General features: G+C 45.5%; 1 protein-coding gene across 3 annotated transcripts in view; it reads left to right on the top strand.

The window, feature by feature from the left end:
- Positions 1 to 25175, top strand: part of LOC122548452 (cyclin-dependent kinase 19-like) — a 134824-nt gene that overhangs the window by 11058 nt on the left and 98591 nt on the right. For 2 of the 3 annotated variants that reach the window (XM_043687144.1, XM_043687146.1), the window contains exons 3-4: positions 1888 to 2028; positions 19604 to 19661. In XM_043687144.1, the coding sequence (XP_043543079.1) occupies positions 1888 to 2028; positions 19604 to 19661 (199 nt within the window). Of the gene's footprint in view, positions 1 to 1887; positions 2029 to 15834; positions 15853 to 19603; positions 19662 to 25175 lie in introns of those variants that run through there. The other variant, XM_043687147.1, reaches the window with a different exon arrangement.

Here is a 25175-nt window from a genome sequence, read left to right as displayed (position 1 = left end):
TTCTTCTTTTTGCAGTTCTGGTGTACTGCAGTGTGTTGTGGCCCTTTTGAATAGTGTCCTGATGCAGCTTCGTTTGTGTGTTGGGGTGGTTACTTTCATAGTTTAGGACTTGGTCTGTGTGTGTGGCTTTCCTGTATACCCTTGTAGTGAATTCTCCGTCAACTAGCCACGAAACGACACGACCAGCTATCCTTAGTAGCCACACACGCAGACAATAAGCAACATGAATTCGACTGGGACAACACTACTACATTCATCCACAAACTCCATCAACAAACACATCGACCTGGACCCAATATACCAACCACTACAGCGGACAGCTGAAACTGACAACCGGAAGCGGCAGGGACAGACCACTATAAACACCGGAGGAAACATCAAAGAAGCGCCTTCGCAGGAGGCTCCAAGCACTGATGATGTCGCCTAGCCAGGGGACGAAACGTTTGCAACAAAAACTTCCAGCTCGGCGAACAGAACCACAACAACAGGAAGATAACTCATTACCACCATTTTCAGGGAGGGCAAATGAGGATAGGCAGCGAATACTGGCCCAGTCTGTGATACCCACATCCCTTGAATGAATAAACCTCTATGGATCTATAAAGTCAGTGAGCAACAACATTGTGTTACTCTGCCCAAACGCCTCTTAGTGCAGAAGATATGGACAGGTTGTTACAGAAAAGACAATTTATTTTGGGCTTTTAAAATTAAAAAAGAGGTTCTTTCCTGAGATGTTGGCATTGTCAGTAAGGCCACTATTTGTTTCCCAGCGCTAATTGCCTTTGAGGGCCAATATGCACGACACTAGACCAGGTAAGGACAGCAGACTTCCTTGAATAAAGGACATGTTTATAGGACAAGTGATGATGGTTTCTTGATCAGTATTTCTGAGACAAGCTTTCATCCCAGCTTTTTTGGGAATCAATTAATTGAATTTAAATTCCATCAATTTCCATGCTGTGATTTGAACCTTAACCCGAGAGCATTAAGCTGGGCCTCTGGATTACTGGTCCAGTAACAATCCTACATCATTGTGTCCCCCTATATTGACTGTGTTGGAAGAGACAAAAATTGGAGTATGAGGGAATGATGCCATGGAGATGAACCCAATTTATAGATATGCGCTCAATTGCATGTTCTCAACCTTCCATGACTTATCCATCCATACTTAATCTTTCTAATTAAATTATAATAATGACAGGTCTCTGAAATTTCTTTTCTAAAGTCAGACCCATAGTTTTTGTGACATCATTTTTGTTTTCTTTTATTCATTTAGCTTACGACTCTGGGAAGTGATCAGGAATCCCATGGCATATCTGATATAATTCAACACTATAAAATATGTTCCTTCAACTCCAGGAATGTTATTACATTTCAGTTACTTATTTGGTCTTGCTTATGGAAAATGCCTAACTAGGTGAACACAGAGACATGGGAACAAGTTCAAATTGTCGCCTGAAATATCGGTTTAGAAATCTTAAATTGAGTACTATATTCCCAATTTTAGATTAATATGCTAAGGTTCTTTTGCAGTGAATAACAATAAGGCATAAATACATGAAATTGTACAATGAAGTGGCATAAAATGTAATTGCTGTGTAATGAATACCTGTTGCCATTCCTGTAATAGACCTGGAACTTTTCCTGGAGGTTCATAAATCAACATCTGTCATGTCTGCTTTTGTATATACCAATGAATGTATCAGATGCCTCTGTTATACCTTTGTTAACCCATAATGAGAAAATAATTTCAATAAGTGTAAAACAAAATTTCAGGAGCAGTAAATTTCGTTGTAGTGGTGTTATCAATGGAGGGTATTGATAATGTAAAATCTGTTGTGGACTTCAAGATTAGTAATTTTTCTGATTTGTTTTGCTGTTTTACAGCATATTATCAAGTTCCATCGTGCCTCAAAAGCAAATAAAAAGCCAGTACAGCTTCCAAGGGGAATGGTCAAATCATTGCTTTATCAAATACTTGATGGAATTCATTATCTCCATGCAAACTGGGTTCTTCATAGGGACTTGGTAAGTATAATACACTGAAAGATAATGAAGAAAAAACACTTGAGTGCTTCTGCAGAAAATATTACTGAGACCAAGGCCCAGTTATGGCTGACTTTGAGCCTCCTGGTTGATTGTGGATGCATTGCCAAAAATTTCCACTCTTATTATCTGTTAACTGGGACCTCCAGTAAGTTCTGTGTGACCACAACAGACTGTCCATGCTTTGTAAATCATTAAATCTGAGCAATATTCGGAATGCATTGTATTTGTATTGTTGAATATGGTGATGAAGTTACATGCGATTGAAGAAAATGAAGTCCATTTGTGCATAATTTTATCAAGGTCTACAGAGGCCTGAAATGTGGAGTCAGACAAGATGCTCTGTTATTATGTTGACAAAAATAACATGGAAAAAAATGTTAGCTTGTTGTTACAAAAAGTTGACCTTGGATTTGCCTGTTGCAAAACAGAAATACAAGGTGGCTGGTCAAAAGTGTAAATTATCATTACCGATTTTGTACTGAGCGATCTACCTGGCAACATCATGAAACAAAAGCTATAGCCACAACATGGAATATCTTTATTGATGTAGCCTTGATGGTTGCCATCCGATTCAGATAGGCCTTCTTTAAGATTAAATGTTTTGCAGTTTAAACTTTTGTATATAAGAATGCCTAATTTTAAATAGTGTATACATTCCTGGGAATATACATCAGGGAATGGGTATTTATCCAAGGATTTAGACCCATTCCTCAAAATGTATTTCATTTATAAGCCACAAATAGACAAAAAAAAACACAAAACACACAGTTCACAAAAACAATTTACATTCTCTATAAAGGAGATAGGAAGGTGTAACAGGGAGAGCAAAATTAGAAGGTTTCTTCTGACTCAACTTTTGCTGTAAAGAATGCTCAAGTGGATTATTAAACGTGAGAGAGGCTCGAAGCCACTAGATGGGTAATGTGAGATTGAGGAATGGGGGATTGGGGAGACTTGGGATCACAGAACATCCCCTGCAGGGATGACCCATGTGACATATTCAAATTCAGCCCGAGTGTGGCTGCCTCCTGACACATCACTCATTTGCTCCTCTGGGCAAGTGTCAGAGGTTCCACTTTACTTCCTATCTCGAGCTAACTTAGCTCTCGACTAAAGAGACATGTGTTCACGTACGGATGTAAGAAAAGGAGCAGACATAGGCCATTCAGGCCTGCAGGCTCACTGCAGTAAGATCATGGCTGATCTTCTCCCTCAGTTTCCTGCAATATTCCTTGATGCTTTAATATGTAGAAATTTGACAATCCCAATCTTGAACGTACTAAACTACTGAGCCTCCATACCCCTTTAAGGGTAGGACTGAAAATTCCAAAGATTCACCAGCATCTTAGTGAAGGAATTCCTCCACATATCAGTTCCTTATTCTGTGATGAGGTCCTTAATAGTTCTAGACCCCTCTGGCCAGAGGAACCATCCTTCATGCATCTGCCCTGTTGCTTCCTGTAAGAATTTTGTATGTTTTAATGAGATTATTCTTCATTTTTTACCAAATTTCAGAGAATTTAGGGCCCTAGAAACCTAGGAGGCAATTCAAACATCACATCTGTGTGGATTCTCTGCAACAGCAGCTCAGCTTGTTCTGCTGCTCTGCCCGCTCTCTGTCGACCTGCAGTTTGTTTTTCCCTTCAGCTGCCTATCTATTGGTCTGTGCAGGACAATGAAAAATAATGGAGAATGCTGCTGCACCCCACTTCCAATATCTGTGCTCCACAAGCTGACCGGGGGCCTGAGAAACAAATCGCGACCACAGAATGATGTCCTGTGCCTAACACTTGAAAGCAGGCAGCAACATTCTGAACATTCCAGAGATGTGGATCCAGAGGCCTACCTTGCAGTGTTATTGGCAGCAGAGTACGTTGCAAACTACAAGGTGAAGTAATAATAATGAGGGATGAACTTGGACCATCTGAAAAGAAACCAAAGATGAGCAACATCCACATGGAATGGGAATATTAATTTGTGACCACAGCTGTAAGAGATAAGAGTGTTTGCCTTCTGTATCACAATGATAAGTTAAAAAGTAGTATTAGAATTGACACTATACAACAATGCACAGTAAATTCAAGGATATTTTCCCTTGAACAGCAGGTTTTGGAGGAAAAAATTGATGAACTGACGGCCATTTTGAAAGTCATCTTTTTCTAAATCAGCAGCAAAGATTAGACCTGCACTGAAGCATGACTTTGCAATCTTCTGGCAAAACGTAAGAAATCATTCAGAGATGGTGAAATAATTAAAGAAGCAAGGACTTTGGAATCTTGTCTGCAGATTTCTTTCAGCAACTGCACATTGGCAAATTGTGTCCACAATGGGCTGAATGACAAGGAAGCAGGGGTTGTTGTTGAGTTTTTTTCTGACTGGAAGTCTGTGTCCAATGGAGTCCCACACTGGTCAGTTGGGGCCCTTGCTGGTTGTGGGTTATGTAAATGCTTTCTTGAATGTAGAAGGATTGATCAGTAAGTTCACAGATGATACAAAAATTGGTGGAGTGGGAAATGTGAGGAGGATAACCTTTAGATTACAGGAGGATATAGAGGGGCTGGTCAGACGGGCTGATCAATAGCTGGTGTTGGAGACGGGTGGGGGGAGCGGGAGTGGGGGCAGTGTTGGACTGGATGGGGAGGTGGGGCTCGCGTGCGGTGAGCTGCTACCTTGTCTCCTGAATGGGGAGCGGACTTAACAGAAATCTCTGAGCCCCAGAGGAAAGGTATTGAATCAATTAACCGAATAATTAATTATCCGAACGAAATGGTGCCCACCCATCTTGTTCGGATATTCGAGGTTCCTCTGTATTTAGACTGCACTGAGATGTTAAGACATACAAGGCTATGGGCCAAGTGCTGGGAAATGGGATTAGAAAACTTAGACTGGTGTGGATTTGATGGCTGAAGGGCCTTTTTTTTGTGCTGTAGATCTCTGTGACTATGGGACTCTATACCAGGACTCGAGGACTGAATGCGTTTCCCTACTGAAGTCCATCTCTATGAGGAGCACAGTAGTCTCATCATTAAGGACAAAGCAGCTAAAGAGGATCTTGTCACCTTTTTGCCCCTTAAAAAGAGGACAAGAAGTGAGGATATCTAAAATGAATTCGGAAGTTATATGCTTGAGAAAATAATTTAATCAAGAAACTAGTTTCCATCTCAACTGATGGTGCCGTGCTTGGCACATGCTTGGCCTTGTTGCATTTTACGAAAATGATTCTGATTTCCTCTCTTTGGCAAGCGCCACTATATAATTCACCAGCAAGAATTAACAAGTCAATTTATGGACATTTTTCATGTAAGGAAAGTTGTTATTGACATTGTAAACTTGTTTCAAGCAAGAGCCCTTCAGTACTGATGAAGACATTGTTGCCCACAGTTAAGTAATTCTTTATGCGGATGATTAGGTCAAAGGAAGGTCCTGTATGATTTCTTTAGCTCTAATGCCTGAAATTGTCACTTTTCTGAAATCAATGAATAAGCTATGGAGTGTGCTGTTAGTAAATGAGTGTTGCACAACTTGTGACCTCAGACAGATATGATGTCAAAACTTAATGAGCTCAACTGTGAAATGCAGGGAAAGGACAGAGACTTATGATCGGTACTGTAAATATGTTCAAATTGAAACTAGGTCTGTGAACCTTCCAGTTTAAAAGAAAGTGCTGTTATGCTTCCTGAATCTGGAGAAAATATTAGAAAACAATCGAAGGTAACAAAATATAGTTCCACCTCCTAAAAAACTTGTGTATGCACTGAGGAAGTTAGCACAGGATTTCAACAGATGATTCTCAGTAATTAGATGTGATGGAATAAATTATCATGTTTGTCTCAAGCCCATTCCTTCAAGTAGACATTGATGCATTAGCTACCAAATTCTATTAGGTGTTTGACATACAAAGCACTGGAGTTTAATGAAGATAGTTATTACACAAAATGTTATTGAGCTGAAAGTTGGACCAAGTTGAAGGCCCATAAAGAGAGAAACTACCCACTGAGGTGTCAGTTGTGTGCAGTCAGTTGTCATTTGGATTTGGTGGGACGAGGACAAATGAATAATTATATGTGAACAAAAACTAAAATTGATGGAGAAACTCAGCAGGTCTGGCAGCATCTCTGGAGAAAAAACAGTTTGTGTTTCGAGACCTGTTACCCTTCTCCAGAGCCAGCATTATATATACTTGGCTTTAGATTTCTGTATCATTAAACTAAATATGTTCATTTTATATTTCCTTCAAGTAAATCCAGGATTGCAATTAAATTCAAAAAGTGATTTTGAGCTTAAAAGGTTTAGAAACCACTGACCTACAGCACGTGTTGATTAATGGCACATATGGCAAGTTCACTACATTCAACTAATCAGCCATATTAGAAAATGATTGTGACGGGGCAAATCCTTATCCAATCAAAGGTAGGCTACTGTCTGCCAAGGGCTTCCAGCGCAGTCTGTCACGGGCATGCCCTGCACACATATGGTCAGCGATCTACTTGGGCCGCCCATGGCCAGAGGATGTGCCTGACAACCATCTGGGGATCCGAATCAGAACCAATCAAAATAAATGTCTGGTTAAATGGTCACCCGTTTTAATGTAGGTCGATACAAGCGTGGCCATATCAGGGATCGTAGCTAGTCTTTAATAAAATTCGCTCTGGACTGCAACTCTTAACTTTGCACAAGATCTCGGCTAGACTGAGAACTTATACTGGGGATCCTTTAGAGTTCCTTTACAACTTTGGTTCTGGTCTCTTATGAAAAGCATTGGTTCAGTTCGCCGTAGTTAAAAAGCTATGGCCCAAGCTTGGGGGGGTGAAATTGGTTGAAAGAGAGTCACCTGGATTGGCACAATATTTTTCAACTCGAAATAGCTGCCTGAGTGAAGTCCTAATTTAATACCTGGAAGTCATCCAGGAAGGTGTAGGGACTAGCAGAGGAGCCAAGGCCACCTTACATGTTGACCAGGAAGCAACTCCCTGATTCTGCAAGGCCTGCCCAGTGCCATTTGTTTTCTGGACAAAAGTAGAGCAGACATCAGAAGGTGGAAAGCGAAGGAATCATCAAACCAATCCAGTTTGTGGAATGGGCAGCACCAGTTGTACCAATTTTGAAGCCCAATGGGTCCATTTGCCTTTGTGAGGATTTTAAACAAATGGTCAACTGCTGGATAAATACTCAATCCCTTGGATAGAAGAATTATATGCAAAACTGGCAAGGGTTGTCCTTCACAAAGCTTGATGTGAACCATGCTTACATACAATTGCATTTAGAAGTTCCTCAGAAGTATGCTACAATTAATATCCATAAAGGCTTGTACCAATGTGTGAGCCTGTGCAGTTTTTCAGCAGATGATGGAGAACATTTTGTAAGGCCTACCTAAGGTTGTCGTTTACCTAGCTGACATTCTAATAACAGGAAAAGTGATAAGGAACTCTCAGAACATGGATATAATACTACGGTGTTTTTCCCAGGCAGGTATACGCCTAAGAAGGGGAAAATGTTTGTTCCAGACACCCCAAGTGACCTACTTGGGTGACAGAGTCAACAAGACTGGGTTACACCCATTGGAAGATAAAATGAGAGCGATCAAAGGTACCACAGCTCCCTCATCGGTACTGAAGCTTAGGCCCTTTCTTGGGCTGATAGATTATTACAGAAGGATCCAGTCCTTTCAAAACTGAGCCAGCTGGTGGTGATAAGAGAAACCAAATGGCCATCACAACTAGAATTGAAACCCTCTTGGACCAGAGAAACCAGATCACAGGAGAGGACAGCATATTGCTATGTGGGGCAAGAGTGATTGTCCTTAGCAAAGATCACCAGTGGCTGAAATCCAGCAGACAACTGCAGGGATCTCCAAAATGAAGACAGTGGCGTGAGGTTATGTCTGGTGGCCAGGCCTGGATGTGGATATAGCTGCTTTGGTGGGCTAGTGTCTGAGTGCCAACAGGATAAAAAGTTATCATTAGCAGCTCCCCCCCACATTCCTGGGAATCGACAGGTAAACATTGGACTCCGGTCGTATTTCAACTAAGCAAAGGTGGGTACTGCAGATTCTGGAGATTAGAGTCAAGATTAGACTAGTGTTGGAAAAGCACTGCAGGTCAGGCAGCATCCAAGGAGCAGGAGAAATGATGTTTGGGGCATCAGGAATGAGGGTGGGAGCCTCGGGCATGGAGAGATAAATGGGAGGGACGTGGGGCTGGGGAGAAGGTAGCTGAGACTGTAATAGATGGATGGAGGTGGGGGTAAAGGTGATAGATTAGATTTTATTCCCTACAGTGTGGAAATAGGCCCTTCGGCCCAATCAGTCCACACCAACCCTCCGAAGAGTAACCCACTCAGACCCATTTCCCTCTGACTAATGCACCTAGCACTATGGGCAATTTAGCATGGCCAATTCACCTGACTGGTACGTCTTTGGACTGTGGGAGGAAATCGGAGCACCCAGAGGAAACCTGCACAGGCACGGGGAGAATGTACAAACTCCACACAGACAGTCGCTCGACTAGAATTGAACCTGGGACCCTGGTGCTGTGAGGCAGCAGTGCTAACCACTGAGCCAACGGAGAGGAGGGTGGAGCGGATAGGTGGGAAGGAAGGTTGGCAGGTAGGACAGGTCATGAGGACAGTGCTGAGCTGGAAGGTTGGAACTGGGGTAAGGTGGGAGGAGGGGAAATGAGGAAACTGGTGAAGTCCACATTGATACTCTGGGGTTGAAGTGTTCCGAGGCAGAAGGTGATAGATTAGATTTTATTCCCTACAGTGTGGAAATAGGCCCTTCGGCCCTCCAGGCATTGAGTGGTAAGGGAGTGGTGATGGAGGAGGCCCAGGCCCTGCATGTCCTCAGCAGATTGGAAGGGGGAATTGAAATTTTGGCCACAGGGCAGTGGGGTTGATTGGTATGAGTGCTTCAGAGAACATCTCCGGATCACCCGTGCCAATCAACCCCACCCACGCGCAGTCCAAACTTTGAAGGCAGGCTTGAAGAAACAGCCTACAGCCTCACGAGATCTAACTGACTTGGTTCCTATTTGATTGTAGGACCACTCCTCATGCAGTTATGAAGGTAGCACCGGCAGACTAGCTAATGGGTAGAAGACTCTGAACCAGATGAAGTCTGATCTTCCTGGTCTTTTGGGGCATTGGTGGGTGAGGAACGCCAATGTTGGACACAATACTCTTCTAAGCAAGCAAGACAGTTTTATACAGGAGACAAAGTCTGCTGTCCCCACATGGATAAGAGGCATGGTTGACACAAAGTCAGGACTAGTAACATACAACGTTTGTGTAGGTGCAACAATCCTGAACAAGCATATGGACGATATGAAAGATACAAGTTCACAAGCAATGCAGGTGCAAAACATGCTGTGTCCTTTGGAACAGTCGGAAAGGCAGCTGGATGTTGGCTCTTCAGGATCAGAGATGGGCATGCTGAATGTCGCTGCCACTGGAAGAAAAGTGTGAAATTCTACTAAGTCACCCCTGGCGCAAGTGGCGAGCTCCTCTGTTTTACATTTTAGCCATATCATTCACCGAGTCAGAGGACCATGGCCCGATGCTAAAACATCCCAGGAGGCTCACCAAGAAAAAAAAAACGGCCTATGGTCTTTGACTCAGAGGGGGAGGGATGTCGTGATTGTAATCAGGTCAGCCAGGAGGGACATAATTCCAAATGATATCAAGACAAGTCTGAAAGCATTGGATATCCCATGTCAAACTCCACACTGGGACTCACCTCTGGGAATCGCTGCTCCTAAATCAACCTCTGCACTGGGATTCACCTCTGGGACTTGCTGCTCCCATGACAGCCTCTGCACTGGGACTCACCTCTGGGAATCGCTGCTCCTACGTCAGCCTCTGCACTGGGACTCACCTCTGGGAATCGCTGCTCCTACATCAGCCTCTGCACTGGGACTTGCTGCTCCCATGACAGCCTCTGCACTGGGACACACCTCTGGGACTTGCTGCTCCTACATCAGCCTCTGCACTGGGACTCACCTCTGGGACTTGCTGCTCCCATGACAGCCTCTGCACTGGGACACACCTCTGGGACTCGTTGCTCCTATGTCAGCCTCTGCACTGGGACTCACCTCCGGGACACCTCCGTTCCAGCCTCTGAACTGGGACTCCCTGCTCCTACGTCAGCCTCTGCACTGGGACTCGCCGTTCCAGTGCCAGTCTCTGCACTGGGACTCATCTCTGGAATTCACTCCTCCTGTGCCAGCTTCTGCACTGGGACTCCCCTCTGGGACTCGGTCCTACGTCAGCCTCTGCAATGGGACTCTCCTCTGGGACTCGCTGCTCCCGTGCAAGCCTCTGCACTGGGACTCCCCTCTGGAACTCATTGGTCCTACGTCAGCCTCTGCACTGGGACTCACCTCTGGGACTCGCTGCTCCTTCGTCTGCCTCTGCACTGGGACACACCTCTGGAACTCGCTGCTCTCGTGCCAGCCGCTGCACTGGGACTCACCTCTGGGACTCGTTGGTCCTATGTCAGCCTCTGCACTGGGACTCACTGCTCCTACGTCAGCCTCTGCACTGGGACTGGCCACTCCTGTGCCAGTCTCTGCACTGGGACTCACCACTGGGATTCACTGCTCCTACGTCAGCCTCTGCACTGGGACTCACCTCTGGGACTCGTTGGTCCTATGTCAGCCTCTGCACTGGGACTCACTGCTCCTACGTCAGCCTCTGCACTGGGACTAACCTCTGGGATTCGTTGTTCCCATGACTGCCTCTGCACTGGGACTAGCCTCTGGGACTCGCTGCTCCCGTGCCAGCCACTACACTGGGACTCACCTCTGGGACTCACTGCTCCTGCGCCAGCTTCTGCACTGGGACACACCTCTGGGACTCGCTGCTCCCACGTCAGCCTCTGCACTGGGACAAACGTCATGGACTCGCTACTCCCACGTCAGCCTCTGCACTGGGACTCGCTGCTCCTCTGTCAGCCTCTGCACTGGGACTCACCGCTCCCATGACAGCCTCTGCACTGGGACTCACCTCTGGGACTCGCTACTCACACACCAGCCTCTGCACTGGGACTCGCTGCTCCTACGTCAGCCTCTGCACTGGGACTAGCCTCTGGGACTCGCTGCTCACACACCAGCCTCTGCACTGGGACTCGCTGCTCCTACGTCAGCCTCTGCACTGGGACCCGCCTCTGGGACCCGCCGCTCCCGTGCCAGACTCTGCACTGGGACTGACCGCTCCCGTGCCAGCCTCTGCACTGGGACTCACCTCTGGGACACAGTGCTCCCGTGCCAGCCTCTGAACTGGGACCCGCCTCTGGGACTCACTGCTCCTACGTCAGCCTCTGCACTGGGACACACCTCTGGGACCCGCTGCTCCCGTGCCAGCCGCTGCACTCGGATTCACCTCTGGGGCTCGCTACTCCTACTTCAGCCTCTGCACTGAGACTAGCCTCTGGGACTCGCTGCTCACACCAGCCTCTGCTCTGGGACTCGCTGCTCCTACGTCAGCCTCTGCACTGGGACGCGTTGCTCCCGTGCCAACCTCTGCAATGGGACTCACCTCTGGGACTCGGTCCTATGTCAGCCTCTGCACTGGGAATCACCTCTGGGAGTCGCTGCTCACGTGCCAGCCTCTGCACTGGGACTCACCTCTGGGACTCGCTGCTCCTGCGCCAGCTTCTGCACTGGGACACACCTCTGGGAATCGCTGCTCCCACGTCAGCCTCTGCACTGGGACAAACCTCATGGACTCGCTACTCTCACGTCAGCCTCTGCACTGGGACTCACTGCTCACGCACCAGCCTCTGCACTGGGACTCGCTGCTCCCACACCGCCTCTGCACTGGGACTCGCTGCTCCCACACCAGCCTCTGCACTGGGACTCGCTGCTCCCACACCAGCCTCTGCACTGGGACTCGCTGCTCCTACGTCAGCCGCTGCACTGGGACTCACCTCTGGGACTCGCTACTCCTACGTCAGCCTCTGCACTGAGACTAGCCTCTAGGACTCGCTGCTCACACACCAGCCTCTGCTCTGGGACTCGCTGCTCCTATGTCAGCCTCTGCACTGGGACACACCTCTGGGACTCGCCGCTCCCGTACCAGTCTCTGCACTGGGACTAGCCTCTGGGACTCGCTGCTCCCGTGCCAGACTCTGCACTGGGACACACCTCTGGGATTCACTGCTCCCGTGCCAGCCTCTGCACTGGGACTCACTTCTGGGACACTGTGCTCCCGTGCCAGCCTCTGAACTGGGACCCGCCTCTGGGACTCGCCGCTCCCGTGCCAGCCGCTGCACTGGGACTCACCTCTGGGACTCGCTGCTCCCGTGCCAGCCTCTGCACTGGGACTCACTTCTGGGACACGGTGCTCCAGTGCCAGCCTCTGAACTGGGACCCGCCTCTGGGACTCGCCGCTCCCTTGCCAGACTCTGCACTGGGAATCGCCTCTGGGACTCGCTGCTCACACACCAACCTCTGCACTGGGACTCGCTGCTCCCACACCAGCCTCTGCACTGGGACTCACCTCTGGGACACGGTGCTCCCGTGCCAGCCTCTGAACTGGGACTAGCCTCTGGGACTCACTGGTCCTACGTCAGCCTCTGTACTGGGACTCACCTCTGGGACCCGCTGCTCCCGTACCAGTCGCTGCACTCTGATTCACCTCTGGGACTCGCTACTCCTACTTCAGCCTCTGCACTGAGACTAGCCTCTGGGACTCGCTGCTCACACCAGCCTCTGCTCTGGGACTCGCTGCTCCTACGTCAGCCTCTGCACTAGGACTCACCTCTTGGAGTCGCTGCTCACGTGCCAGCCTCTGCACTGGGACTCGCTGCTCACACATCAGCCTCTGCACTGGGACTCACCTCTGGGACCCGCTACTCCTCCATCAGCCTCTGCACTGGGACTCACCTCTGGGACTCGTTGCTCCCACGCCAGCCTCTGCACTGGGATTCCCTTCTGGGACCTGCTATTCCTACATTGGCCTCTGCACTGGGACCTGCCTCTGAGACTCGCTGCTCCCACGTTAGCCTCTGCACTGGGACTCACCTCTGCGACTCACTGCTCCTACGTCAGCCTTTTCAACTGGGACCCGCCTCTGGGACTTGCTATTTCCACATCAGCCTCTGCCCTGGGACTCACCTCTGGGCCCCGCTGCTCCGACATTAGCCTCTGCACTGGGACTAGCCTCTGGGACTCGCTGCTCAGACGCCAGCCTCTGCACTGGGACTCGCCTCTGGGACTCAGCTCCCACGTCAGCCTCTGCAATGGGACTTGCCTCTGGGACTCGCTGCTCCCGCGTCAGCCTCTGCACTGGGACTCACCTTTGGGACTTGCTGCTCACACACCAGCCTCTGCACTGGGACTCGCCTCTGGGACTCGCTGCTCCCACACCAGCCTCTGCACTGGGACTCGCCTCTGGGACTTGCTGCTATTGTGCCAACCTCCATGCTGGGTATCGTTGTCTCTGGGACTCCCCGCCTCCATGCCAGCCTGGCCTGGGACTAGTCTCTGGGACTCGCCACCCCCATGCTGGCCTGGCCTGGGACTCACTGCCCCCATGCTGGCATGGCCTGGGACTCCTCTCTGGGACTCGCTGCCCCCATTCTAGCCTGGCCCGGGACTTCCTTCTTGGACTTGCTAACCCTGTGCCAGGCCTGGCCTGGGCTTTGCCACACCCTCACCCTGGCAGATTTGGTAAAAACTGAAAGAACTGCGAATGCTGAATATCAGATACAAAAAAATGAAATTGCTGGAAAAGCTCAGCAGGTCTGGCAGCATCTGTGGAGAGAAATCTGAGTTAACATTTCGGGTCAAGTGACCCTTCTTCAGACCCTTATTTCGTTCTGAGGAAAGGTCATTCAATACTTAACATTAACTGTGATTTCTCTCCACTGATGCTGCCAGATCTGCTGAGCTTTTCCAGCAATTTCATTTTTTTGTTTAGAGATTTGGTACTGAGATGTAATGTAGGAGTATACCTAAAAGGGAAATCAGAAGTGCAAAAAGGAGGCGTGAGATAGCTTTAGCGGATAGGCTTAAGGAGAATCCAAAGGATTTTATAGATATTTTAAGGACAAAAGGACATTTAGGGAGAGAATGGGACTCCTTAAAGACAGACAAGGCCACCTATGTGTGGGACCGCAGGAGATGGGCGAGATACTAGACAAATATTCTGCGTCAGTGTTTACTGTGAGAACGATATGGAAGATAGAAAACATGGGGAAATAAATAGACATATCTTGAAAAATAGGAGAAAATGAGGACTGCAGATGCTGGAGATCAGAGCTGAAAAATGTGTTGCTGGAAAAGCGCCGCAGGTCAGGCAGCATCCAAGGAGCAGGAGAAGGGCTTATGCCCGAAATGTCGATTCTCCTGTTCCTTGGATGCTGCGCATATCTTGAAAAATGTCCATATTACAGAGGAGGTGGTGCTGAACATCTTAAAACACATTAAGGTGGTGTGAAGGGTTTGGAGGGATATGGGCCAGGTGCTGGCAGGTGGGACAAGATTGGGTTGGGATGTCTGGTCGGCATGGACAGGTTGGACCGAAGGGTCTGTTTCCATGTACATCTCTATGACTCTAAGTCCCCAGGACCTGATCAGGTGTACTCTAGAACTTTGTGGGAAGCTGGGGAAGTGATTGCTGTGTCCTTTGCTGAGATTTTTATTATCATCAATAGTCACAGGTGAGGTGCTGGAAGACTGAAGGTTGGCTAACCTTTCAGAAAATTGGTAAAGAAAAGCTAAGGAACTATAGACCAATGAGCCTGACCAGTGGTGGACAAGTTTTTGGAGGGAATCCTGAAGGTCAGGACTTATTTGGAAAGGCAAAGACTGATTATGGATTGTCAACGTGGCTTTGTGCATGGGAAATCGTGTCTCACTACATTGAGGCTTTTTAAGAAGTGTTGAAGAGGATTGATGAGGGCAGAGTGGTGGACGTGATCTATATGAACATGATCTGTATGGACATCAGTAAGGCGTTCAACAAGATTCCTCATGGTAGACTAGTTAGCAAGGTTGGATCACATGCAACAGAGAGAGAACTAGGTATTTGGATACAGAACTGGCTTGAGGGTAGAAGTTAGAAGGGGGTGGTGGAGAGCTGCTTTTCAGACTGGATGCCTGTGACCAGTGGTGTGCCACAAGAATCGGTCCACTTTTATTTTGTCATTTATATAAATGATTTATACGTGGAGGTACGGTTAGTAAGTTTACAGATGACACCAAAATTGGAGGTGTAGTGGACAGCGAAGAAGGTTACCTCAGAGTACAGTGGGATCTTGATCAGATAGGTCAAGGGCCGAGGAGTGGCTGATGGAGTTTAATCTAAATAAATGTGAGGAGCTGCATTTTTTGGAAAGGCAAATCAGGGCAGGACTTAAAGACTTAATGGTAAGATCCTGTGGAGTGTTGCTGAACAAAGAGACCTTTGGAAAGCAAGTTTATAGTTCCTTGGAAATGGAGTCGCAGGTAGATAGCATAGTAAAGAAGGCATTTTGATTAGATTAGTATCCCTACAGTTTGGAAACAACAGAATTCATATAATTTGTCCTTTCTTTTCCCCCATTTGGTCTCCTACCAGTTTCCTTCCTTTTTTTGTTTGAATGGACATTTCCCAGATCTTTTCATGCTCTTAACTTATTCTGCTTTTGAACACTTTGTATTGGCTAATGTCGTTTGTTTTAAATTTATGCACTTTCAGATCATTCAACCATTAACTTGCTCTCTCTGTCTGTAATATCTGATATTTACTTTTCTTTTAGAGCAAACTTGAAAGATTGGATGGCCTACTCCTGTTCCATTTTGTCTTTCTCCTTTTTTAATATTGGTAAAAAAATTTATTAGTTTTCAGTTCTGTGCACACCAAAAATGTTAACTTATCCTTTCCAGATTCTGACTGATCAGTTTCTTACAGCAACTCATTACTTTTATGTCTAGCAATGTAGAACACGAGTAGGAATGCCTGAGTTCTCTGTTATTACATATGTACCACAACATCCTCAGGCCTTATGCAAAGGTTAAGGAGCTCAACTCATTAACTTGCATATGCCAACAATTGTAGGTACTGGTGATTTGATTCTAAAATTCTTCCCAACTGAGGCAACAGACTTTGAGTCTGACACAATTCAGCATAAACCAGGAACCAAAAATGTGCAAAACAATTATAATCAAAGCACACAGCTAGAACTTGAGGCAAATGTATGACATTTGGGCCAAGTTTGGCTGCTGCTCACCGACACAAGTTTAAATTATCACTTTGGAATTGGAATAAATTGGAATGAGGTCAGCCACGTGTACCAACATAGAATATGAATTCCCTGATTGGACCAGGTTAACAGCCCCAAATCAGGGAGCCGTGGCTAACAGACATAAACAGGAGTGTCAGGGATTCTGCTCACTCTAGGAGCTGGCTCTGCTAGCTGTGTCAGTGATATGTATTATTCACATGTCAATAAAAGATGACTTGGTAATGGGATATCAGCCTTCATGGAACATTTTCCATCTGTGAGGAAGAAAATATCTACCAAACTTTTCAGACTGTTTGAGGGCAGTGTTGGATTGCTGGTCAATGGCCCATCAGCTGGAGGCCCATTCAACCACTTAATTGAGGGTTTTTTCTTAGCTTCTCTGGAATTTAACGATTAGTGAGGGAGGTTTGTCCACTATATGGAGAGACTTCCAGCATCTTAGCGGCTGACTTCTTTGATCCATGATGAGCCTCAAGTGACAATGAATGCTCATGCGCCACCTGTCCTCAGGAATAGGCTTCTCTCCAGAGTCTACCTGACTTGCCCCCAGTTTTAACTTACTTGGTTTTGTGGGTGGATATCTATTAATGTGCCCTCACACTCCTAGTTGAGCCCAAGCAATATCCACTAAGGATGGGTACAGCAGCATGGAAATAACTTGGCAGTTTTGAGGTGATGTTGGCTAGTAATCCAGGCTATTTTTTTGCAACATAGGTTTGGATCCCACATGGCAACTGGTGAAATTTAAACTTAGTTCTAGAAAATTCTAGAAAAAATATCTATAAGCCTAGTTTCACTGATAGTGACCACCAACCTATAATCCATTGTCATGAAAATCCATCTGGCTCACTCAAGTATTTCAGGGAGGGAAATCTACCATCCGGAACTGATCTGGCCTACGTGCAGTTGTAGGTCTACAACAATGTGGTTTGTCTAACTGTCTTCTAAAATGATGTAGCAAACCACTCAATTCAACGGTAATTAGGTGAGGCAACAAATGCTGGTAACAAATCACATTGTGCCTGTCATTTTGAGTTAATCTGGTCAATGTGTTTTTAATTCACAGGATGTGGATTTCACTGGCAAGGGCAGCATTTATTGCCCAACCTTATTACGCTTGAGAAAATGGTGATGAACTAGCTTCTTGAATACTACTGAGTGGCTTACTTAGCTGTTTTATAGGATATTTAAATGTTAACTTAAATTAACTACATTGCTGTGGGTCTAGAGTCACATTTAGGGCAAATTAAGGACATCAAATTTCCTTCATGAAAGGACACCAGTAAATTCATTTGGATATGAAGACAATTTAGTTGTTCCATCTTATGCAACTGCATGCTTGAATTTCTTTTTTTTCTGATAATTGAAACCAAAAGTGAAATGGAGCCTTTGAACGTTACCCACTGCCTTTAGTATATTTAATTGATGAATGATGCATTTTTACATATGTGATTAAAAAGATTTTTGATATTTGCCCAAATTATGAATTTGTAGAGTCTTAAATGTGAAATGTATCTTGATGAAAAGCAAGATCAAAATCAAAATTATGCTCTTACTTTGAACTGTTGCTGAGAGACATGAAGTCTTATGAGTGGGTTTATACTAATTGACTAATGCTGTTCATCAAAATGAACTATTTCAATATGTATCACATGCACATAGTGTAATTCACGCAAATCATACTGTTTGATTTCTGTTTTTGTGTATAACGTAATGGTTTATTGTGCCTTATTTCTCAACAAAACTTGGCTAACCACAGAATTTCTCTGCTTGTATTTAGTCCATGTTGGTTCTGATCACTATGTTGTTTAAGATGGTGTTTCCCATCCTATCCCTCAAAAGCTCACTGGGGAATGTATCTTGCTAATGCTTGTTTAATCCTCCAAGAGGTGTTAATTGACAGGAGGCAGGATTTCTGCCCTTCCCTCAGGAGGAAGAACCACTTTGGAACTGCTTACTAATCTGATGGGCCAGCAATTTTGTAATCCAAAATACTAGGAGCACAACAAGTAGTCCCACCAGTCTAAATACTAGAATCCACAGGTCAGTGCAGGGTCTTGCAGCAATGTCAAGAGAGATGGCCCAATGGGTGATGAGATTGGGGGCCATACTGGCAAAGAAGGGGAGCAGGAGCAGTGGTGTGTCAGATCTGGAACAATGGTCCACAGAAATGGTGGGGTGCTGCAACAGGATGTATGAAATTCTTCTTCCAGGGAGCCTTCCTGGGCGGGAGAGGACCCAGTTCTGAACTGAGGCAGGCAGCCAATTTAAATGTTTATGTGCATAATTAGAGGTGATTTTTAGAGGACAGAGCAACATTTATCCAGTTGGAGCAACCCATGTGCAACCATCCCATGACTAGCAAGGCAGCCATTGAAACCAGAAACATCATACACTAAAGAGGGGATGCCAAGCGTTAAAGAGTGCTCCATAACCTCAATGATCCAGGTGGAGAGCTTTTCCCTTCAATCCTCTATCCTCTGTGAAATTATTATTTTCTAAGAGAACATCTATTTTGGGGTGTTCTAACAGTTTTCCATTGGTCTCTCCTGTTTGGGCTGCTGAGGCTTCAGGGCACCTAACCCCCTGATTAATCTTTCAGCATAGGGAGCCAGCCCACTGACCTAATTAGGCTGGTGAGCCCAGAGGTAGGCTGCATCCTAGAATGTGCTGGTTTTGCTGACAAGCAGTGTAGGCTTGGAACACTAATGGCAGAGTCTTTTTTTTCTTTATTCTTTCTTGCAATGTGGTTGTTTGGCTGCCCATCTCTAATTGCCTTTGGTTGAAAAGGCATTTAACAGCCAACCACGTTCCTAAGGTCTGGTGTTACATAGAGTTCCTTTCCTGACGGGGCATTAGTGAACCATATAGGTTCTTCTGACATTTTGATGATATGGTCACCATTACTGAGAATAGCTTTCAATTCCAGATTTTATTGTTTGTATTTAAATGTATTCTAGCCATAATGGAATTTGGACCTGTGTCCTCAGAGCATTAGCCTGGTTTGCCCAGTGACATTACCACTACACCACCCTCTCCTCAACAGGATGTAAAGCCTGTGGAAAAATGCTCCCCAAAATTGCATGTGTTGTAAGTTTGGTTACAGCAACCTGTGGAAAGGCTGGAATATTTGTCTTCATACTTTGTTGCAGCATTCCTGCATTTGAATTCATGATGGCATCACAAAGAGTGGGATTTTATTTGGATACTAGACTAATACTTCTATTAGATATAAAGATGTGTGCTCCTTCTAGTATTAACTACAGCTTATATTTGAACTTTAATTGTGAAGGATTAATGTCTTTCATTAATTTCTTTTTATTCCCTCAGAAACCCGCAAACATCCTAGTGATGGGGGAAGGACCAGAACGAGGACGTGTAAAAATAGGTATATATCACTGTATCTTGCTTTTTCGTGGGTACATTTTCTTCTGTGTGTAAATTTAAAGATTTGTAGGACTTTCTCTTAGACCACAAGAAAAAGGCCAACAAAGTTAATTTGAGAACACCAGGGCTTCTCTAGCACCACTATAATTGTTTGGAAGTTTCATATGAATTTATAAAGGCGTGTTTAGTCAAGTCACTTTAAACCTAACCTGAAAGCAAATAAACACATTTTGATTTGAAGTGGTGTTTATACAGCATATATTTCTTGTACCGACAGTTGAGAAACAGCCACGAGAAGAAAAAGAATGTTAATGATTTATAGTGTATTAAAGACATAGATGAGGGAACTAAACGTAATATTTCAAAATTTGCAGATGACACAAAGTTGATTGCAAGGGTGAGGTGTGAGGACAATGCAGCACTGTGATTTGGACAGGCTGTGAATGGGCAAATATATGGCAGAATTGAATTGAATTGAATTAATTGTCACGTGTACCGAGGCACAGTGAAAAGCTTTGTCTTGCAAGCAATACAGCACATCACACAGTTAAGTAGCATAGATAGGTAAATAATAGATAAACGGCAAAAACAAAAATACAGGTACAGGCAAATGTTAAGAGTTTGTGAGTCCATTCAGTATTCTAACATCAGTAGGGTAGAAACTGTTTCAAAACTGGCTGGTACATGTGTTCAGGCTTCTGTACCTTCTCCCCGATGGTAGAGGTTGTAGAAAAACATTGCCAGGGTGGGATGGATCTTTAAGACTGCTGGCAGCCTTTCCTTGACAGTGGGCCTGGTTGATGGATTCTATAGATGGGAGGTTGGCCTTTGTGATTGTCCGGGCTGAGTTCACCACTCTCTGTAACCGTCTCCGATCTTGAATAGTATTGTTGCCATGCCAGTAGTGATACATATGGACAGAATGCTCTCGATGGCGTACCTATTAATGTTGGCAAGGGTATTCGCCGTCATGCCAAATTTCCTCAGATGTCTGAGGAAGAAGAGACATTGTTGGGTCGTTGTGACTAGTTCGTCCACATGAAGAGTCCAAGAAAGCTTGTTGTGGATGACCACTCCCAGGAGCTTGACATTCTCCACTCATTCCACCTGTGTGCGGTTATGTGTAGGGGGACATGCGTGATATCCTGCTAAATGTCAATAATGAGTTCCTTGGTTTTGCTGGCATTGAGTGCTAGGTTGTTCTCAGTGCACCATTTTTCCAGGTCTTCCACCTCCCGTCTGTAATCTGTATCGTCACCATCTGAGATTCGACTGACTATGGTGGTGTCATCAGCAAACTTGTAAATGGCATTAGTCTGGTATTTGGCAACGCAGTCATGGGTATAAAGTGAGTACAGTACAGGGATGAGTACGCACCCCTGGGGGGACAAAGTGTTGAGTGTTAGTGAGGATGAAATATTGTCCCCAGTCTTCACATATTGTGGCCTGTGGGTCAGGAAACTGAGGATCCAGTTGCAGAGAGTGGGGCTTAGTCCGAGATCACTAAGTATAGTAATCAGTCTCAGGGGGATAATAGTGTTGACTACAGTTCAGCCTTCAATGAGTAGGGTTCTTACATAACTATTCTTGGTATCAGGATGTTCTGGGGAGGAGTGAAGGGAAAGTGATATGACATCTGACGTGGATCTGTTGGTCCGATAGGCAAATTGGAGTGGGTCAAGAGTAGTAGACAATAGACAATAGGTGCAGGAGTAGGCCATTCTGCCCTTCGAGCCTGCACCACCGTTCATTATGATCATGGCTGATCATCCTTAATCAGTATCCTGTTCCTGCCTTATCTCCATAACCCTTGATTCCACTATCCTTGAGAGCTCTACCCAACTCTTTCTTAAATGAACCCAGAGACTGGGCCTCCACTGCCCTCTGGGGAAGAGCATTCCACAGAGCCACCACTCTCTGGGTGAAGAAGTTTCTCCTCATCTCTGTCCTAAATGGTCTACCCCTTATTTTTAAGCTGTGTCCTCTGGTTCGGTGGGAGGCTGGAGTTGATTAATGCCATGACCAGCCTTTCAAAGCACTTCATGACCACCGAAGTTAGGGGCACTGGACGGTAATCATTGAGACATGCTGCTTGAGCTGCCTTTTGCACAGGGATGATGTTGGCTCTCTTGAAACAGGCAGGGACAGCAGCCTGCTGCAGGGAGAGGTTGAAGATGTCCGAGAAGACCTCTGCCAGTTGACCTGCGCATGCTCTGAGTGCACAGCCTGGTACTCTGTCTGGTCCCATCGCTTTCCTTGGACTCACATGAAGGAAAACTGACCTGACCTCTGATGCAGTGACTGTTGGAATAGGTCAGTCAGGACTTGTTGGAATAGGTGTTACCTCTCCGCTGAAATTCTGCTCAAAGCGAGCGTAGAAGGTGTTGAGACGATCTGAGAAAGACATGTCATCGTCTGCTTTCTTGCACTGTCTCTTTTTAGAACCTGTGATGTCATTTAGTCCTTGCCATAGTCGCTGGTTGTCCGTCTAGGTCTCTAGTTTGGATCGGTGTGGATCCTTGGCTGTCCTAATGGCTCTGTGAAGGTCATATTTGGAATCCTTATATTTGAGTGGGTCTCCTGATCTGAAGGCTTCACGCCTGGTTATTAGCAGGTTCTGTATGACCTGATTCATCCAGGATTTCCTGTTGGGAAACACCCAGCTTGACTTCCTCGGTATGTAGTCCTCCACACACTTGCATGATAAAGTCTGTGACGGTGGTGGTGTACTCATCCAAGGTACCTGCGGACTGTTTGAACATGGCCCAGTCAACCAATTCAGAACAGCACCAATATTGATCCTCTGCCTCCTCTGACCAGTACTGGACCTGTATCCTGCTTGCACATTTGCCTGTAAGCCAAGAGAAGAAATACGGCATTGTGGTCAGAGTTTCCGAAATGTGGACGGGGGATGGATTGGTAGGAAGCAATACAAAATGGATAAATATTAGCTTATCCACTTTAGTAGCAAAAATAGAAAGACACATTATTATTTGAAAAACATTAAATCAAGAAAGAGAAATGTTTAACAAGACCTAGACATTCCTCGTGCACCCAGTTGCTGAAAGTAAGTAGGCAGTAAAGAAAGCAAACTGTATGTTAACCTTTGTACTAAGAGGATTCAAATACAGGAACAAGGATGTCTAGCTGCAATTATACAGGGCATTGGTAAGGCCATACCTGGAATCTTGTGTGCAGTTTTGGTTTCTTTATCTGAGGAAGGATGCTCTTGCTGTCGAGGGAGCGCAGTGAAGGCTTACCAAACTGATTCCTGGATGACAGGACATGGGTTGGTTAGGATTCTATTCATTAGAGTTTAGAAGAATGAGGGAAGATCTCAGAGAAACCTAAAGAATTCTAACAGGATTAGACCAGTTGGATGCAAGAAGGATGTTTCCAATGATGGGGAAGTCCAGACCCAGAGGTCATAGTTTAATTATAAGGTGTAAACCTTTTAAGACTGAGATAAGGAGAAATTTCTTCACTCAGAATGGTGAGCTAGTAGAATTCACTACCACAGGAAGTGGTTGAGGTCAAAACATAATGTGTTCTCAAGAGGGAGGTGGATATAGATCTTCTGGCTAAAGGGATCAAGGGATATGTGGAGGTTTTAGATTAGATTAGATTACTTACAGTGTGGAAACAGGCCCTTCAGCCCAACAAGTCCACACCGCCCCGCGGAAGCACAACCCAACGATACCCCTACATACAGTCAGGGCAGTTACCTAACACTACGGGCAATTTAGCATGGCCAATTCACCTGACCTGCACATCTTTGGACTGTGGGAGGAAACCGGAGCACCCGGAGGAAACCCACGCAGACACGGGGAGAATGTGCAAACTCCACACAGTCAGTCGCCTGAGGCGGGTATTGAACCCGGGTCTCTGGCGCTGTGAGGCAGCAGTGCTAACCACTGTGCCACCGTGCCGCCCACCGTGGGTGTGCAGGATTAGGGTATCAAGTTCAATGATCAGCCATGATAATACTGAATGATAGAGCAGACTTGAGGGGTTGAATGGCCTACTCCTGCTGCTATATTCTATGTTAAGAAGGAACCCCACCCCCATTACAGCTTAGTTACCCATTATGAAAGCTTTACTTCACTTAACTGACATGGGGCAAATTTGCTTTTGATCATCACAATATCCATGATGCTTGCATTTGAATTCAGTTCGAATATAAGGAACTGGAGCAAAAATAGGCCATGCAGCCCCTTGAGCCTGTCGCACTACTAAACATGAGCATGGCTGAACTATCCCAGGCCCCAACTCCTCTTTCATGCCAGCTTAGCATAGCCATCAATACCCTGATAATTCAAAAATCTATCTTCTTCCTCTTTAAATACTTTCAGTGACCTAGCCTCATAATTTACTGGTGTAGAGATTTCCAGATATTTCACAACCCTTTGCATCTCAGTTTTAAATGAGTGTCGTCTTATTCTGTAACTGTATACCTTAGTTTGAGATGCCCCCATTAGTGGAATTAGCTTCTCAACAGCCACCCTGTCAAGTCTTCTCAGAATCCTGTATATGTAAATAAGATCACCTTTCATTCTTCTAAACTCAAATGAGTAAAAGTCTAACTTGCTTAACCATTCTTGTTAAGTCAATTCCATTGTCTCTGGAATCAGCCAAGCGAATCTCTTTTGAACTGCCTCCAATGGCAGTATATTCTTTCTTCAGGTATGAGGACCGAAACTGTACAAAGCCCCGTACAGTTGGAACAATAAAATCCAACATTCAATTTGCCATGTTAATTACTTACCGTACCGACATGCCAATGTTTGTGTTTCATGCACAAGAACTCCCAGATCTTTCTGTGCTGTGTTTTTTGGAGTCTGTCTCCATTCAAATAAGTCTATCTTTGATTTTTCTGACTAAAGTGCATGACCTTGCACTTCTTTACATTAACCTCCATCTGCCAAGTTTTTTGCCCCATCACTCAACCCATTTATATCCCCTTATAGATTCCTTATGTCCTCATGCCAACATGTTCCCCACCTAATTTTGTATCACTGGTAAATTTGGATGCATCACATTCTACCCTCTCCTCCAAGTCATTAACATATGTAGTAAATAATTGAGGCCTTAGGACTGATCCTTCTGTCACTCTACTAGTGATTCCTGACTCTCTCTATCCTGTGTGTTAACTAGTTTTCAATCAATGCTAATACACCAACCCCAATATTGTGAACTTCTATCTTGTGCATTAACTTTTGATGTGGCACCTGATTGAATGCCTTCAGAAAATCCAAATACACTAGATCTACTGATTTCCTTTTATCAACTCTACTTGTTATAGCCACTTCTTTTCTTCATGAGATCTGGGCATTTCTGGCAGAACCATAAATTGTTGTCCATTCCTATGTGCATTTGAGAAGATGATGATGAGCAACTACCTTGAACCTCCGTCAACCATGTGGTATACATACACCCACAAGTATTGTCAGGAAAGGCGTTCCAGGATTTTACTCCATTAATAGTTAAGACATAGCAATTGAGTTCCAAGTCCGGA

Source organism: Chiloscyllium plagiosum, chromosome 3 (assembly GCF_004010195.1).
Source record: "Chiloscyllium plagiosum isolate BGI_BamShark_2017 chromosome 3, ASM401019v2, whole genome shotgun sequence".
Classification (NCBI taxonomy): Eukaryota; Metazoa; Chordata; class Chondrichthyes; order Orectolobiformes; family Hemiscylliidae; genus Chiloscyllium; species Chiloscyllium plagiosum.
The sequence above is the reverse complement of the archived record's forward strand: the minus strand, read 5'-3'. Positions and strand labels throughout refer to the sequence as shown.